This window comes from Vicugna pacos, chromosome X, assembly GCF_048564905.1.
Source record: "Vicugna pacos chromosome X, VicPac4, whole genome shotgun sequence".
NCBI lineage: Eukaryota > Metazoa > Chordata > Mammalia > Artiodactyla > Camelidae > Vicugna > Vicugna pacos.
Window position 1 is genome coordinate 52,112,535 of NC_133023.1, and position 19,513 is coordinate 52,132,047.

A 19,513-nucleotide genomic window follows, 5' to 3' on the forward strand; every position below is an offset into this window, starting at 1 on the left:
TACAATGGTTATATCCTCTTGAAATATGACATAATTATCATTATATAATGACCTTTTCCTATCTCTTGTGGCAGTTCTTGACATAAAGTCTATTTTGTCTGATACAAATATAGCCACTCTTGCTCCCTTTTGGTTAACATTTGCATGGAATAACTTTGCTATCCCTTCATTTTCAGATATTTATCCTTACAGCTAAAGTGAGTCTCTTGTAGACAGCACATAGTTGAATATCATTTTTTATTACCCATTCAGCCACTATGTCTTTTGATTGGAGAATTTAATCCATTTTCTTTTAAAGTAATTATTGGTAGGTAAAGACTTACTAGTGCCATTTTGTTAATTGTTTCTGACTCTTGTATTTCCTTTCTTCCTTTCTTCATCTCTTGTCTTTTTTTGTGATTTTTTTGGTAGTGATATATTTTGACTCTTTTCTCTTTATGTTTTCTGTATCTGCTATAGGTTTTGTATTTATAGGTGTCAAAGTTTACATAAAATGTCTTATATTTATTTATTTTTTAACATTTGTTATTGATTTATAATCATTTTACAATGTTGTGTCAAATTCCAGTGTTCAGCACAATTTTTCAGTCATTCATGGACATATACACACTCATTGTCACATTTTTTTCTCTGTGAGTTATCATAACATTTTGTGTATATTTCCCTGTGCTGTACAGTGTAAAATGTCTTATATTTATAGCAGTCTCTTTAAAGCTGATAACAAAGTAACATTGACTACATACAAAGACTTTACATTTTAACTTCTCCTACCCCTACATTTTAAGTTATTGATGTCACAATTTATAATTTTTAGATTGTGTATCCATTGACAAATTATTGTAGCTATAGGTATTTTAGTACTTTCGTGTTTTAATTTTTATACTAGAGTTAAAAGTGATTTACACATCACTATTATAATGTTAGAATATTCTGAATTGGGCTATATTGTTACCTTTACCAATTTGTTTTATACTTTCATATGTTTTCATGTTGTAAGTGTCCATTTACTTCAACTTGAATATATCCTCTTTTAGCAATTCTTGTAAACCAAGTCTAGTGGTGATTAGCTCCTTCAGCTTTTGTTTGTCTAGAATTTTTTCAAAAAAAAATCTCCATTTATGAAGGACTGCTTTGTCCAGTATAGTATCCTTGGTTGGTAGTTTTCTCCTTTCAGCATTTTGAATATATCATACCACTCTCTCCTGACTGCAAGGTTTCTGCTGAGAAATCTGCTCACAGCATTATGGGGATTTCCTTGTATGTGACAGTTTGCTTTTCTCTTGCATTCAAGATGTTCTCTTTGTCCTGAAGTTTTGCGAATTTTAAAATAATGTGTCTTGATTAAAATCTTTTAATATTTAATCTATTTGGATGTCTTTGGGCTTCATGAATCTGGATGTTCATTTCCCTCTCAAAATTTAGTAAGTTTTCTGTCATTATTTCTTTAAATAAGCTTTCTGTGTCTTTCCCCTTCTTCCCCAATTCTGAGACTCCCATAGTGTGTACATTGGTTTGTAGATAATGTCCCATAAGGCTCAAGTTTTCTTCAATTTTACAATTTTTTTCTTTTTTGTTCCTCTTACTAATTTAAGTGACTCTTTGACCTCACCAATTCTTTCTTCTGCTTGATCAAGTTTGATGCCGAAGTTCTCTATTGAATTTTTCAGTGCAGTCATTGTGTTCTTCAACTCCAGAATTTCTGTTTTTCTTTTTCTTTTTTTTCTTTTTTTAATGATTGCTATCACTTTCTTGAAATTCTCATGCATTGTTTTCTTGATTTTGTTTCATTGTCTGGGTTCTCTTATAGCTCACTGAGCTTCTTTAAGACAATTATTTGGAATTCATTTTCAGACAGTTCAGATTTTCATTTCATTAGGATATGTTCATAGTGCTTTTATTGTTCCTTTGGTGGTGTCAAGTTTCCCTGATTATTCCTGATCTTTGTAGCCTGGAGTTGGTGTTTGCCTATTTAAAGAAGTGGATATGTCTTCCATTCTTTACAGACTGACTTTGGCAAGGAAAGCCCTTTGTCAGTCAGCACACACAGAGATTCTGAGTAGGCCAGCTGGTAGGCTCCACAAATGGGTTTGCTGGTAGAGTCCTTGGGTAGGTTGTTCTGGTGCCTGGGTCAGTGGATGAGCAAGCCTGAAGCCTGGATCTGCAAGGGAGAGTTTGGGGTCTGGGCCTGGGAGGCTATCCTGTCACTGGGGCATAACTGGAGTCTGGGTTCACAGGGTCTGGGGCATAACTGGAGTCTGAGTCCTCAAGGCTAGCCTGGAGGTTGAGTCCATGATTACATCCTGGAGATTAGAGCCATAGGGACCAGCCTAGAGGCTGGGTCTGTGGTTGTGTTTTGGAGACTAGGGCTGTAGGAGCCAGCCTAGCAGATAGTGAGCCTGGATTCTGTGTCTGCATGGGCAGTCCCAGAGCCTGGCTTTGCAGAGAATGGCCTAGTGGTGGGATAGGTCTGGAGTCTGGGTCTGTGGAAGCTAGCTTGGAGCCTGGCAAAATGGGGGATAGGTTGGTGCTGAGGTTTACTGTTGTGGGCCTGGTGCTGGAGTCCAAGGTAAAGTAGGGTGCTCACTTCACTCACCTTCCTCCATGTGGAAGGGATCTCTTTCTTTACTGCATTGTGTGAGCTAGGGAGAGAGGTGATGTGGGTAATATGAAAATGTCCTTTCTGGCATTTGCAATGCACCTTTTCTTACTTCTGTACTCCACCCAGGTGCTCTGACCTCTCATCTGGATTCCATAGCTCTCATGAAGGGATTTTCATGTATGGATGACTGAATTGACGTTACTGTGAGGGGACAAGCACTAGAAACCCTTATTCAGCCATTACTCCTCTATGTTAGCTGAATTTGTATTTAAAATCTCAGAACATTCAGAAAACACTGCTCACCCATTTCAATGTATTGAGGTAAAGATCTAAGAACACCTTGGAACTCCACTGGCCTGCTAAGGTAAAATGGTAGCTGGCTTTACAGGTTCATATCTGTGCTATCCACTGCCAGAAGACTAATTCATTTCCGGGCACAAATTTTATAAACCTTGCCTTGCCTGGCCCAGGACCCAGGAAAAGTCTATCATTACATGGAGAAAAATGGTTATACCTCCACTTCTGCCCTTTAATATCCTCTTTGTCTCTAATCACTATTAAGAAGCTAAGGGTAAGCCTTAATACTGACCTTCACTTTCATCCAGGGAAGAAGCATAGAAAACTGTCCTTTCCCGCAGCAAGCGCTTCGAAATTGTGATAGGTTTGTGCCTTCTTGCTGTCACTCGAGGAGGAGGCACTGGGGGTGCAGTACTTTCCTCAGGTGGACCTGAATATATCTGTAGAGGGGAAATATTTCCAGGAAACAATTAGAAAGATCAACTTTTTGTATCTCTAATGCTAACCACCAGTTGATATCAACCAGCATTAAATGTAGAGTCTGCCATAGCAATTCTAATGTAACCAAAGGAATTGGGGGATTTACTTAATCACATTAGCTACTAGTAAGCATTTAGAGAACTCCTACCATGTCTGAGGCACCATACCTAGTACTTCTCAGTGTGGAGGAAAGAGTGCAGACAAAAACTGCAACATCAGGGGAGCACCATTCTATTTATTAGATAGGATGCTGCCCAATACATGAATCATTTAATAAAGCCAATTAGGTTATTAATTTAAAAAATAATGTGACATCAGTCCTGAGTTTTCCAATTACTTTCCAGGAAACTGTAAAAAAGTCACCCCCGTTAAAAAAAAACGTAAAAAGTCACCTCTCATCTCTAAGCCTTAGCTTCCTCTCTGTAAATTGGGAAGAGTACTATCTACCTTACAGGGTGTGTTGAGAATCAAGTGAAAAGGGTAGTCAAGTTACATTGTATGGGTAGGGGTAGGGTGTGGAGGATGACTAAAAACACTCACATGCATTATTTCTGAAAGGATACCAGAAAAACTGGTTACATTGTTTGTCACAAGACAAGAATAAAGAGTAGCTGAGGAAAGTATGTAAGAAACATTTTTCACTCCAATATCATTTTGATCTTTAAAATTTTCATACCACATATGCACTACTTATTCAAATAATAAAGGGCAAAAACAAACTGCCTTGGAAGGTATAAAAGTGCTGAATAAATGAGGGAGGAGTTGTGACTAGAATTTGTATATAGTGTCTCATATGTACTTGAGGATCTTCATATCCCTGGGGAGAATGACCTTTTGGGCAGAGTGAACATACTTTGGGAAGGCACACATGTGTGGTGAGGGAGGAAGGGGCCAAGGTCCATTGCAATAATAGAATCAACCACAATGATTAGTGCAAAGAGATATGTCATAGCCCAACATTCTACCAGGCAAGAGTCAACATAGGTTGCACATCACAGAATTTACATGATTGGGAAGACAAGGCAAGCCTATGTAAAAGCTGCACAATGATAGAGAAGAATGTAAGAACAATCATAAGGCAGTACACATCTCAATGTCTCATGGTATAGGTAGCCAGCAGATGAGCTTTGAGGCCATATAGTTTTAAGTCATATTTCTGGTTCCACCACCATTAGTAATAATATACTAAATAGCTACCATTTTGTGAGCATCTGCTTAGGCACTGTGGTAATTGTTACAAATATTCCCTGCTATTCATCAAACATACCAGAGCCTTTGTACTGAGTGTTTCTTCTACCTGAAGTGCTCTTTCTCCAGATTTTCATATAGTTTGCTCCATTGATTCCAGTAAGATTATGATCAAATATATTTCCCTCAGTGAGTCCTTTCAGGTAAATGTATCTAAGACTTTGACATGCCACCTTCCTACTTCCTTCTCTGTTTAAACTTTTTTCTCCTTAGTATTTCTTATCACTTTCTAACATAGCACATTGTACTTACTTAATTTTTATTGTTTGTCTCCTCACTCAATGGAATGCTATATTGAAATATATCATCATGTTCACTGCGATATCTCCTGCATCTAGAAGAGTGGCTAGAATTGCTTGGCCAACAAATAAACACAATTAAAATTCTGACATAAAAGGTCAAATTGTCCTCTGAAAAGACCATAACAGCTACTTCCCTTTCCAGCCAAAATAGCACAAAAGGGACTAGATTTACATCTTCAGCATGAAGCAATTAAAAATAAAACTAGAAAAAATACATGTAACAATGATTTTGAAGGCATCTGAAATCTGGCAATGAAGGACAGGAATCCATGAGAGGGAGGGAAAATGACCATAACTGTCTCAGCTTACAGTCTGGAAAGATTCTGCAGGCCATAATGCAGGAAGAGGAACCCAGGGGAGTCCAATAGTCTCTTTAGGTTGAAGTCATTGAGTTGAAAGTATCAGGAGGGCAGGGAAGTGAGTTTTTAGGGCAGAGTACCAGAGAACAAATAACTGCACAGAGAGCTATGGAGATCTGCAGATGTCCTCCTTAAGATTCTAGCTGAGTACTAATCAATACATATGTGTGAGGAAAGAACCACATGATAGAATTAGAAGAAATAATCACATAAGATCACACACTGCTGGAAGAGTTCCTGTTGTCATCAGTCATGGTGGATTATTAAACAATTCATAGGGCACTGAGTTGAGTACACAGACAAGATTTTTGCCTTATTAGTGAAGAAAAATTAACCCTAAACTGAATACTACTCTTTTTCTGCTTAACAAAGCCTAAAGGAAGTATATGAAAGCATTGAGCTCTTTTCAAGTAACTTAAGTGCACCCCAGAAAAAAAGCTCAAGAATATTATTTATGGAAATAACAAAATGGCCAACATCCAAGAAGGTAAAATTAATAATGTTTTACATCTGATAAAAAGTTAACAGAAATACCTTATACATAGCCCTTTCTTATTTTGATGTGTTTTATTTCTTTGTCTTGCCTAGTTGTTCTGGCTAGGATTCCAAAACTGTGTTCAATAGGAGTGGTAATAGTGAGCATCCTTATCTTGTTCCTGATCTTAGCTCGAAAAGATGTCTGCCTTTGGCCATCAACTATGATGTTAGCTGTGGGCTTTTCCTATATAGTCTTTGTAATGTTGAGGTATGTTCTTTCTATACCTAATTTGTTGAGAGTTTTTATCATGAAAGGATGTTTGAATTTTGGCAAATGCATTTTCTGCATCTATTAAGATTTCTGTTTTTCATTCTATTAATGTGGTGTATCACATGTATTGATTTGCATATGTTGAACCATCCTTGCATCTCAGGTGTATATCCCATTTGTTCATGGTCTATGATCCTTTTAATAAGTGCTGTTCAATTAAGTATGTTAGTAATTTGTAGGTAATTTCTGCATTGGTATTCATCAGGTATATTGGCTGTGGCCTGTAGTTTTTTCCTCTCCTTCTCCTTCTTCTTCTTCTCTTCTTTCTTCTCCTTCTTTCTTCTCCTTCTCCTTTCTTCTCCTTCTCCTTTCTTCTCCTTCTCCTTCTCCTTCTCCTTTCTGCTGCTGCTGCTTCTCCTTCTTCTTCTTCTTCTTCTTGTTTTTTGTAGAGTTCTTATCTGGCTTTGGTATCAGGGTAATGTTGGTTTCACAAAACGAGTTTGGGGGTGTTCTCTCCCTTTCAATTTTTTTGAATTAAGAAGGATTGGCATTAATTCTTATTTTGATGTTTGGTGGAATTCATCAATGAAACAATTTGGTCCTGAGCTCTTCTTTTTTGGCAGATTTCTGATTACTGATTCAATCTCCTCACTCACTATTAGTCTGTTAAGATTTTCTATTTCTTCATTATTTAGTCTTGGTAGGTTGTATGTTTCTAAGAATTTATCCATTTTTGTAGGTTATCCAATTTGTTGGCATATGATTATTCATAGTAGTCTCTTATTATCCTTTGTATTTCTGTGGTGTCTCCTTTTTCATTCCTGATTTTATATATTTGAGCCTTCTCTTTATTTCTTAGTCTAGCCAAAGATTTTTAGTTTATCTTTCCAAAAACCACAGCTTAATTTCACTGATTTTTTCTATTATTTTTCTGTCTCTATTTCATTTATTTCTGCTCTGATCTTTGTTATTTCCTTCCTTCTGCAAACTTTGGGCTGAGTTTGTTCTTTTTCAGTTTCTTGGGGGTGTTAAGTTGGGTTGTTTATTTGTGATCTTTCTTTTGTCTTAATGTAAGTGTTTACCACTGTAAAATTCCTTCTTAGAACTGATATATTCATATCTCATAAGTTATGGTTTGTTGCTTTTCTATTGTCATTTGTTTTAATATATTTTTGATGTCTCTTCTGATTTCTTACTTGACTCATTTGTTGTTCAGAAGTGTGTTGTTTAGCATATATTTGTAAATTTTCCAGTCTTCTACCTGTTACTGATTTCTACTTTCATGCCACTGTGGTCAGAAAACTATTTGGTATGATTTCAGTCTTCTTATATTTTCTAAGGTTTATTTTGTGACCTAACTTATTATCTAACCTAGAGCAAGTGCTATGTGCACTTGAGAAGAATGTGTATTCTGTTGTTGAGTGAAATGTTCTGTATATGTTTGTTAGGTACATTTGGTGTAAAGTATAGTTTAGGTCCAATATTTCTTTAATTGATTTTCTGTCTGAATAATCTATGCTTTACTGAAAATGGGGTATTAAAATCACCTACTATTATTTCACTGTTGTTTATTTCTCCCTTAAAAATTGTTAGTGTTTGATTAATATATTTAGGTGCTTCAATGCTGGGTGCATATATACGTACAATTGTTATATCCTCTTGATGAATAGACAACTTTATCTTTAAATACTGAGCTCTTGTTTCTTGTTACATGTTTGATTTAAAGTTTTTTTTTGTCTGATATTAGTATAACTATCTTTGCTCTCTTCTGGTTTACATTTGCATAAAATAACTTTGTCCATCCCTTCACTTCTAGTCTATGCAGCATACTGTAGGGTCTTATTTTTAATCCATTCAGCGGCTCTGCTTTTTGATCTATTTACATTTAAAGAATTACTGCTAGGTAAGGATTTACTAATTCCATCTTAATAGTTATTTTCTGGCTGTTTTGAAATTCTCTGTTTCTTTCTTCATCTCTTGCTGTCTTCTCATGAATTCATCATTTTTTGTAATGTCATGTTTTGATTCCCTCCTCATTATCTTTTGTGTATCTACTATAGGTTTTTGCTTTTGTGGTTACCATGAGGCTTATACAAACTGAAATATAGATATAACAGTCTATTTAAAGCTGATAACAGTTTATCTTTGATCACATACTAAGCTTCTACCATTTTACACCTCCTTCCATATTTTGTTTTTAACATCACAATTAACCTATTATATTGTGCATCCATTAACAAATTATTGTAGCTAAATTTATCTTTAATACTTTTGTCCTTTAACCTTTATATTAGATACATGGTTAACACACCACTATATTATAGTAATAGATTATTCTCAATTTGACTATATATTTACCTTTACCAATAGGTTTTATATTTTCATATTAGTCCTTTCATTTAGTCTTTTCATTTCAGCTTGAATAACTCCTTTCAATATTCTTGAAAGTCAGATCTAGTGTTGATAAACTCCCTCAGCTTTTGCTCATTTGGTTAAGTCTTTATCACTCAGTTTCTGGAAACATACTGTGCACCAAAACTGAATCAAGAAGAAACTGAACACTTGAACAATCCGATCACTAGAAAGGAAATAGAAATAGCAATTAAAAACCTCCCTACAAATAAAAGTCCAGGACCGGATGGCTTCACCGGGGAATTCTACCAAACATACAAAGAAGAACTCATACCAGTCCTTCTCAAACTCTTCCAGACGATTGAAAAGGAGGGAATACTCCCAAACTCATTCTATGAAGCCACCATCACCCTGATACCAAAACCAGGCAAAGACAGCACCAAAAAACAGAATTATAGGCCAATATCACTGATGAACATAGACGCCAAAATCCTCACCAAAACATTAACAAATAGAATCCAACAGCACACAAAAAAGATTATACACCATGACCAAGTGGGGTTCATCCCAGAGACACAAGGGTCATTCAACATACACAAATCAATCAATGTAATACATCACATCAACAAGAGAAAGGACAAAAACCACATGATCATCTCAATACATGCAGAAAAAGCATTTGATAAAATTCAACATCCATTTATGATAAAAACTCTTGCCAAAGTGGTATAGAGGGAACATATCTCAACATAATAAAAGCTATATATGACAAACCTACAGCCAGCATAGTACTCAACGGTGAAAAACTCAAAAGCTTCCCACTAAAATCTGGGACAAGACAAGGATGCCCACTATCACCACTCCTATTCAACATAGTCCTGGAAGTCCTAGCCACAGCAGTCAGGCAAGAGAAAGAAATAAAAGGGATCCAAATTGGAAAAGAAGAGGTAAAAGTGTCATTATATGCGGATGACATGTTACTATATATAGAAAACTCTTAAAGGTCCACACAATAGCTACTAGAGCTGATTGAAGAATTCAGCAAGGTAGCAGGTTACAAAATTAACGTTCAAAAATCAGTTGCATTTCTTTACACTCCTTCATTTTTGAAAGATGACTTTGCCAGGTAAAATATTCATGGATGGAAGTTTTTTTCCCTAGAACTTTGCATAAATCATCCAACTCTCTCTTGGCCTGCAAGATGTCTGCTGAGGAATCTGCTAATAGCCTTATAGGGGTTTTTCATATGTGAAGGCTTTTTTTCTCTTGCTGCTTTTAAAATTCTTTGTCTTTGATTTTAGACAGTTTCAGTATACTGTGTCTTGGAGAAGATTGTTTGCGGTGATATTTTGAGGTAACTTGTTAGCTTCATAAATCTATCCCTAGATTTAAGAATTTCTCAGCCATTATTTATTTAAATAAGCTCTCTCTCATTCTACTTCTGGGACTCCAGTAATGTATACATTGTTTCTTTTAATAGATCCCATAATTCACATAGACTATCTTCAGTCTTTTTCATTCTTTTTTTCTTTCGGATCCTCTGACTGAATGATTTCAAATGATCTGTCTTCTGATTCACTAATTCTTTCTTCTATTTGGTTGAGTGTGACACTGAAGCTTTCTATTGAATTCTCTAGTTCAGTCATTGTTTTTTGAATGGTAAAATTTCTGTGTTTTTTTAAAAAAATTGGTTTCTGTTTCTTTGCTGAACTTCCCATTTTTTTCATGCACTGTTTTTCTAATTTCATTTAGTTGTCTATCTGTTTTCTTATAGTTCACTGAATTTCCTTTTCTAATTAAAGTATAGTTGATTTATAATAGTTTTAGATGTTCAGCATAATGATTCAATATTTTTTATAGATTATACTCCATTTAAAGTTATTATAAAATATTGGCTATATTCCCCATGCTGTACAATATATCTTTGTAGCTTATTTATTTTATACATACTAGTTTTTATCTCTTAATCTGCTTTCCCTATATTGCCCCTCCCCCTTCCCTCACTCAACTGATAACCACTAGTTCTCTATATCTGTGAGTCTGCTTCTGTTTTGTTATATTTCTTTAATTGTAAGTGATTATAACATATAGTATTTGTCTTTGTCTGTCTTATTTCACTAAGCATAATACCCTCCAGGCCCATCTATGTTGTTTAAGATGGCAATATTTCATTCTTTTTAATGGCTAATATATGCCCTAGTTGCTTTAGCCATTCATCTGTTGATGGACACTTAGTTTGCTTCCATATCTTGGCTATTGTAAATCATGCTGTGATGAACACTGCGGTGCATATATCTTTTTAAATTAGTGTTTTCACTTTTTCAGATATAAACTCAGGAGTTGAATTGCTGGATCATATGGTAAACCTATTTTTAATTTTTTAAGGAACCTCCATACTGTTTTCCATAATGGCTGCACCAGTTTATATTCCCACTAACAGTGCACAGTTCCCTTTTCTCCATATTCTCACTAACATTTATTATTTGTGATCTTTTTGATGACAGCCATTCTGACAGATGTGAGGTGATATCTCATAATAATTTTGATTTCTGTTTCCCTGATGATTAGCATTGCTGTGTTTTTTTTCATATGGCTGTTGGCCATCTGCATGTCTTCTTTGGAAAAATGTCTATTCATGTCTTCTGCCCATTTTTTAATTGGATTGCTGTTTCTGATATTAAGTTGTATGAGCTGTTTATATATTTTGGATATTAACCTCTTATTAGATATGTCATTTTCAAATATTTTCTCCCATTCAGTAAGTTGTCTTTTCACTGAATTTCTTTAAGAGGATTGTTATCAATCTCTGTCAGACCATTCCTAGAACTTCATTTTTTAGGGTTAGTTATTTGAATTAGTTTCCTTTGGTGGTTTCATGTTTCCTTTATTTATGATACTTGTGGCCTTTTATTGGTATCAGTGCATTTGACAAAGTATGCATCTCCTCTTATCGTTACAGTCTGACTTCAGCAAGTAAAGCCCTTTAACAGTCCTGAGATTCTAGGTTGGCCATCTGGTGGTGTCTGGGGGAAACTTGCTGTTGGAATTTTTGGGCAGGCAGGTTTGGTGACTTGGTCAGCAGTTGGGCAGGTCTGGTGCTTGGATCCACAGTGATAAGCTTGGTGCCTGGGTCCAAGGGGGTGGGCCTGGAGCTTGGATTCACTGGGGCAGGCCTGACACTTGAGTCTACAGTGATGGGCCCGTGATCTGGGCTCATGTGTACAGACCTGCATCTGGGTCCATGGAGGCTGACCCATCAGGCTCAGGGGAACACAGGGGTCGGCCTAGCATCTGGGTCCACAGGGACTGTTCTGGTGCTAGATGGGCCAGGAGCTTGATTTTGTAGGGACTGGACTAAAGGTTAGGGCAATGGGGTCTGGCCTGCCATTTGGGAAATCCTGGAGTCTATGGCCATGGAAGTTGGCCTGTAACCTGGGGTCTCAAGTTCCAGCCTGGGGATTAAGTCTATGGGGCCTAATCTGGTGCTAGTGTAGGTCAGGATTCTGGTTCTCTGGAAGCCAGCCTATAAGCTGAGGCCACAGGTGCTTGTCTGACAATGAAGTGGGACAGGAGCCTGGGTCCACAGAAGTCCACCTGGAGCCTGAGTTGTAGGGGCAGTGTCATTGAGGTAAGTTGAGATCCTAGGTCAGTGTGAGCCAGTCAAGAGGCTAGGTCTATGGGAGCTGGCCCATTCTGGAATGGGCCAGATGTCAGTATTCACAGGAGCTTACCAGCAACCTGATGATGACATGGGAGCTGGCTGATAATGGGGTGGGCCAGGAGCCTGAGTTTGTGTGAGCCAACTGGTTGCCTAGTGCTTTGGGAGCTACCTGAGGATGTGAGTACTGAGTGATGCTGGGTGTTTTGGGAGCTTGGGCTTACAGCAACCTGTTAGGAGCTTGGTACCACAGGAGCTGTCTAGGACTGTGGGAGCCACCTGGGGCCACAGAAGCTAGTGAATAGCTGGGTTGGCCAGGGGCCTGGGTTTAAAGGAGCCCCCTGGGAGCCCAGAGCCATGGGAGACACCTAAGTCTGCAAGAGTTGGTCTGGTGCTAGGGCCGGCTGGCACTGGGGTCAATGATGAAGTCAGGTGCTCACTTTACTCTCCTTTCTCATAGTGTCTCTCTACACTGCCAGGTGTTGGGAGAGGAGTGCTAGGGGTGAAAGATAGGTGACACTACCTTTTTTCCTCATTATATCTTTTCTTATTTCTGTCATTCACCAGGTGTTGTAATCCCTCACCTGGATTCCTAGGCTCTTGTGAAGATATTTTTGTGTGCAGATAGTTATTCAAATTGATGTTTTGGGAAAGGGAGCAGTGCTATAAATTCTCACACTGCTATCTTGCTGATATCACTCCACAATCCCCAGTGTGCATTTCTTCATATCCCATTTGTTCTTCAACCTGGTCTCTGCCCACACCACTATTCTGTAACTGTTTTCACAACGATCACCACTAACTTCCTAATTACCATATCCTATGAGCACTTTTCAATCCTTATTTTGACTTTGCTCCAGCACTGACACAAAGTGACATTCCTGATCTAAAAATGCCTTACCTTTTATCTTTCTGAATGACCATCTTCCTACCTCCCTGAACACTGCCCAATCTCTTTCACTGGACCTTCCTTAATGTTGATCTTCCCCAGGATTGTATTGCCAGTTGTCTAATTGTCTCATTAATCTAGACTCATTCTCCCAACAATTTCATCCACTCTCATGGTTTGCACTAGCAGTTTTTTCTAATGATTTCTATTTATATATATCTAATTGCCTTCTCAATACTGCCACCTAGATATCCCAGATGATCTCAACCTCAACATTTTAAAAATAAACGTATTTAATTATTTTCTTATAATTGTTTATTACTTAAAACAATGCTAATGTCCAAGCCAGAAATCTGGGTAATATTATCTTAGCGTCCTCCCTCTCTCTCATACCCCATATCCACTTAGTCACCATGTTCCATCAATTATACTTTCTTAAAAAAAATTATACTTCCTTAATATCTTGCTAATCTATCTTCTCTGCTTACTGCCACTGCCTTAGTTTAGTCTCTTCATGTCTCTCTAATATTACTACGGTGGTCTTCTAACTGTTCTCTGTGTCTCCTGTCACTGCTTCCTTTAATCTGTCTACCAAAGCATGGATATAGTGACCTTTCTAAACTCAAAATATAATTTTGCCCCTCTGATTAAAATATTTTAGTGACTCCTCACTATCTTTGGGACAAAGTCCAAATTCTGTAGTTAGTACACAAGATGCTGTATAATCTAGACACTGTCTACAATCTTCAGTTTCATATTCCACTATTCCTACGTTCACCCTATACTAAGGTATCCATCCCTTCTTCTTCCTTTTACTAATAGGAGTCACTGAGTTTTAGCTGAGTACCCATGTCTATATTTCCTAGTTTCGCTTATAGCTACCTAAGGCCATTTACTTAAGTTTTAAACAACAGAATACAAGTGGAAGTGATGTATGCAAACTGTTGGATCATGTATTTTATAAAGAAATTATCTGCATTCCATTCTGCCACTTTTCTCCTTCTCCTTGAGTAGTAAATGAAGACCAATGGAATAAGTATCTAGTACCCAGAGATTAAGGCCAATTGGTGAGGATGGCAGAGCTACTCTGCCAATTATGGACTTTTCATCTCTGGACATCTACATGAGAGCGAAATGAACTTCTCTCTTAATTTAAGCCACTGAATTTGGTGTTCTCTTTGTTACAGGAGGTTAGCCTGTACCTTAATTTGTCCATTCCCCTTTAACTTTCATGACTTAACTGATGTTTTACCACTATTGAAGCCATATCTGACTCCTAAGACAGAAATCTGTTCCCTTTCCATTTTCTCCCATAGCATCTGATGTACATCTTCATCACAGTAGTTACACTGTATCCTGAGTGTTAGTTGCTCCAAATTATCTGCCAATATTGTGAGTTTCCTGACAGTAGAGATTTTGTTTTATTTATCTCTAGAAGTTAAGGCCCTACTATGACAGCAGGCAAAAGGAACCAACTCAATGATAGCTTTAGTATGAATGGTTGGATCTTGGCTGCCAGGCCCCTCAAGACCTATGAAATAATAGAGCCTTTTCTTACTTATTCTTTCTCCAGCTGGAATTGGGGAAATAGAGTATAACATAGAGATTAAACAGTTTAAGCTTCTGATTAAGTCAGAATCAGCTGTGTAGAGGCGTTGCCACTTACTAGGCCTGCAACCTTGGGCAAGGTATTTAAACTACATGAGCCTCAAAGTTGAGGCACTGTTTGCATTTTGAAAACCTCACTTGCAAAATAACAATAATAATACCATCTATCTCATAAGGTTGTTGTGATGATTGAATGAGAAAATGTATGTAAAGAGCCTTGTCTGAAACATACTAATCACTCTATAAATGGTAATTATTGCAACCCTAAAAAGGACTTAAACTCAAGTTTCCTTGGAGAGAAGCAGGGAGAGAGGGAGGAAGAGGGGAGATTGATGGGTGGCAGTATTGGGGGACAGAGGGAGGTTGAGATTGGAGTAATAAGGTGTAAAGTGGTTATGTGTTATGAAATTGAGAAGTTGTGAACTTAATGGTTTTTCAAGGTTTCGTCAAGATTAAATTATTTTATTTTTCTCCTCTAGTTACACAAATTATTCACTTCTCATTGATAAAACACCTTCTTCTTGGCTCTTCTTCAAGGAGTTACCCAGGCCCCAACATGTATATGGGCTCACTAACTTCTGGGGTTTGTAATGAGCACTGCCAATTCCACCTGGACAGGATGCTGTCTACAAGCTCTGTCTCCTTAGATAGATTGAGACATTGATTTGGAGTCTTTTGAGACCAATTCTGCCAGTGTGCCAGTAGGCAGGTCTCAGAGAAGATGTTCGGTAGACTTAAAACCATGGTCTCTCTAAATGAGAAAAATCTAGAAAAATGAGGGGACACTTCCTGTTGTGTGTCCTTTCTAAAATTTAAACATGGCCTGGATAAACCTACAGTCAACATGAATTGCAACATCCTCTCCAAAGCTGGCCTACAGATGTAAACTTTGGAGCCAAGCTTTAATGTGGAAATACCAGCAATTACTGTGGTAAGAAGAATCCACTTACTTCCCTCTCTGTTCTGAGGGCCCTCCAGAAGCCTCACATCACATCTCTTTTTAAATCATCAGCTTAATCTATGTGTTACTGCTATTCCTTTTGGGGAAAGAAATAGAGTAAATGGTCCTCCTTGCTCATTCAACCCTAGCCACTTTGGCATCTTTGCTGTTCAACACACCAAGCACACTTCTGCCTTCTGGCCTTTGCATTCACTGTTCACTATTCTTGGAATTACTCTTCCCCAACATATCCACCATGGCTTATACCCTTACTTTATTCAGTTTTCTGCCTAAATATCACATTAAGACTACCTTCTATAAGATGACAATCCCTTACCTTGTTTTATATTTTCTTCAGGGCACTTGATACCACCTGAGAAATATATTGACTTGTTTGTCATCTGTCTCTCCCCAAAATAACATAAGACACATTAAATAAAGGCCTTTCTTTTGTTTACAGGTGCATCCTCAGTGCCTATAACTTTGCCTGGTATGTGATAAGAATTTAGTATTTATGAAATTAATTTATATCATTAGTCCTTTGAAAAGAGGACTATAAACCTCAGGTATAACTAGTGGGTTTGGGAAGGAAAACCTGGCAAAATACCCATAGTTTCTCTTAAACGAGAAAGAAAAAGAGATGATGGGCCCAGATAGAAGAAACAAATTTTAAAAGAATGAGAAAGTCACAGTGTAAGGCCTTTCTTAAGGGAATGGTTGGAGCCAAATACCAGGTGGCACAGGATACAAAACTAGCTCCTCTGTGTCTCGTGCCATCATTATAAAGGGGACATGATAGCAGTAGCAGGAGAAGACATAAGTGGCAGGACTATAATATGAACTCAGATTTGTCTGACTTCAAGGTTAATACCCTTTCCACCATATAACATAGAAGGACACATTAAAAGTTTAAAAAGTAATTCCTTGGGTAGAAATAGTTATCAGGCAAAACTTACTTTTCCCACCCTCCAAAACTTCAGAAAGAGGATAGACTGTTTTGGCTTTCTGTAGACTTGTGAAGAACACCTAGAATTTTGTAGTCTCTGATAGTGACTTCAGGAAAAATTCCAGAGGACAGCCAGAACAGAGTCTAGGGGCAAACAAGGGATATTTGTTTTCTGGGCACATGGTTGGCCCTGAGTGGATATTAACTCAGTTGAAATCCAAAGGCCTGGGCTAAGAGAACCCAATAGCCAAGGAATACTATAGCCAAGGTATAAACCCCTGTTGGGCTTTGGCTATTGCCTAGAGCCGTAGTCAGGAGTTGAACCCCTGAAAATCCTTCTTCTAAAGGCTCCTGAGGGCTAAAGCTGGATGATAACATTTGTTGGGCATTGAGGACAGACAGGAAATGTATCACCTTCACTGGGAAAGGGATTTGTGAACTGCTTGCCTGAGTTTGATTACATATTAACTCCCTTCTTGTTTCATTTCTGTCATGTATTTAGGTGTGAAGCAGAAAAGAAATTTAACATAAAACAATAATTTTTCAATTGCCAAAAGCTGCGAGATCCACACTCATCCAAACTTTTGGAAATTTTGGCAGGACTGAGCAACTATCCAGATTCTCCCCAGATGCCACTTCAGGGCTGCAAATATCAGATTGTACAAAAAGCATCTCGCTTTTCTATAAATCAAAGATATAAGACTTGGCCCTGATGAATCTCAGCTTTCCACTGAGTCTCCATTTACACTCTGGCTGAGGCTGTGTTGCGCTTTTTGGGGTCTGGTTATATTAGCAAAAACTGCACTCTGAACTTTATTAGAAACAAAGGTGATGATGGGGTCAAAAATAATGAGCTCTTAGCATTTGGCAGAGAGCACTTTAAACATCAAATGTGTCATCAAGTTTTCTTCGAGTATGCACAGAACTTTATAAATGTCATGTCTGTTGTTACCAAGAGCCAATTTTTTTTTAAAGAGGGCTGTCACCAGGCCTGTCTTTGGTTTCTGAAACACATAGACTTTAAGATTCTTCTAGATGACACACTCTAGAATCTTATCTAGTCCTGCATTATACTTATGGGAAAACTTATGACCAAAGAGGGTAAGTGATTTTCCCAAGGTTCCAAAGCTAGTAGGTGGTAGAACTTAGACTAGAATCCAAGAATTCTAATCCTCAATCTGGTGCCCTATCCCCTTACTTTTTTTTTCACTTTTTAATTTAAATATATTTTACCTTTTTAAAAAACTTTGTTTTATTGAGTTATAGTCAGTTTACAATGTTGTGTCAATTTCCTATCCCCTTAAAACACAGTATCTCCTATGTGAAACTGTTTTATGCTTCCCTGCTTATACTTAATAGGTCTACAATCATGCTCCATCTGTCAGTCCATTCCCCTGGCCAGTTGCTTTTGGAAGAGAATACGGAGGGAGAGAAAGAATAAAGTCAGATCCTGCTAAGGACACCTCCATCCACTTGGTATGGATTTATGTTTTCTACTAAGAATAGGATGGCAGATTTTAAATGGAATCTTCTTTTTAGACCTAGTTAGGATAATTTTAGTCTAGGGAAGTGAAGAGCTTCTGCACCATTTTACAGCCATAAATTAACAATGATCTAAGAACTTCTGAAAAAGCCACTTTTGACTATGAAGACTTAATATATACCAAGGATTATGAAAAAATGTCACCACTAAGATAAAGTAAATCTTGTTAATACACAAAGGGGTGGTAGTATACTACCACTGCTGTAGGGCATCAGAAGGTATTAGAATTTGGTGGGTAATACTACATACAAAATATTTGATATATTTATCTCATTGAGTCTTCCTAACAACCAAGTGAGGTAAGTTTAATTATTAGCCTCATTTTTAAAATGAGGGAAACAAGACTCAGGGAGGTAGACTGGCTTATTGAAGATCACCCGGCTAGTAAAAGTATGGAGCTGGGATTTCAAACTCAGGGTCTTCTGGTTCCAAAGCTATTTTCCCATTCTTTCCAGAATCTCACCTCTAGGGATATTTGGAAAACCAACAGACGTGGCCTGGGTATTTTGAGCATTATTTTAAGAAGTCTTAGTCTGAGAAAGTAGCAGTGACTCAGCCATCAGACTCAAAATCTCATAGCGAAGAAAAAGTTCACCCAATCTCAATGCTCTGGCACTGATTCCTGATTTTTTAAATTCTTATAGGTAGTATCACCAGAATGAGTATACTCACTCTACTTCAAGTCTACTCACCAAAGTACACCTATTTTGCCCTCTAGCATGGTGGCCTCAGCTTTACTGTATTATCCAGAGTTTGATAAGACCACGCAAAGGAGAGTAACAAAGGCAAAAGTATACGATATTAGAAAATCATTGGCCATTGAGGGGAATGGGCTACATGATCTTGGAAAGCTTTTAACTCTCAAAAATCTCTGATTCTATATTTATTCTCTCATTTCCTCTCCTTCCCCCCACACAAGCAAATCAGAAGACTCCAAAAATACAATAAAAACAGATATTTGACCTTGATAGTCCGTAACAAATGTATTCCCTCTAGCTTTCAGTTTACCTGTAAGTAAAAGGTGGAAATACCTTATAAAAGCCATGAGGGTTCAATGAGATGTTGAATGTCAAATGTTTAGCACAGTTTGTGGCACATAGCAAGCTCTCAAAAAATTGCAACTATTGTTTATACTATTTCAATTATTATTTCAGTGCCAGCTGGAGAGAGGGAAAGGAAAGGAGAGGGTATTCCCATATTTTGCTGGATCTTGAGGATAATTCTTAGAGTGAAGAGAATCCAAAGGGTGATTCATGAGGAATGTTTCAGCTTTCTGAACATTGAGGGGTAAACTCCAGCTCACAGCTGTGTCCTACACTTATCACACTAACTCATCAGGCTTGGACATGCTTATTCACTTCAAACAGGTCCTGACCTCACTTCAAAGCTAAGAGAACTAAGCTTTTGGGAAATGTGTGAAGATCTTCTTGATTTAGCTAGAATTGAAAACTTAAAGCTATGTTTTCAAAGACTCACTATGACTAATGAACATGTTTGACATTTCTCAATCTAATAATTCTCTGCTCAAAGATAAACCTCTTTAG

At 37.5% G+C, this 19,513-nt stretch overlaps 1 protein-coding gene across 3 annotated transcripts in view; it reads right to left on the reverse strand.

Annotated features, from left to right (window-relative positions):
* The window catches only part of OPHN1 (oligophrenin 1), a 564,560-nt gene that overhangs the window by 35,682 nt on the left and 509,365 nt on the right, over positions 1–19,513 (reverse strand). For all 3 annotated transcript variants that reach the window (XM_072956529.1, XM_006215235.4, XM_015248679.3), the window contains exon 20: positions 3,189–3,336. In XM_072956529.1, coding sequence (XP_072812630.1) covers positions 3,189–3,336 — 148 coding nt within the window. The remainder of the gene's footprint in view (positions 1–3,188; positions 3,337–19,513) is intronic.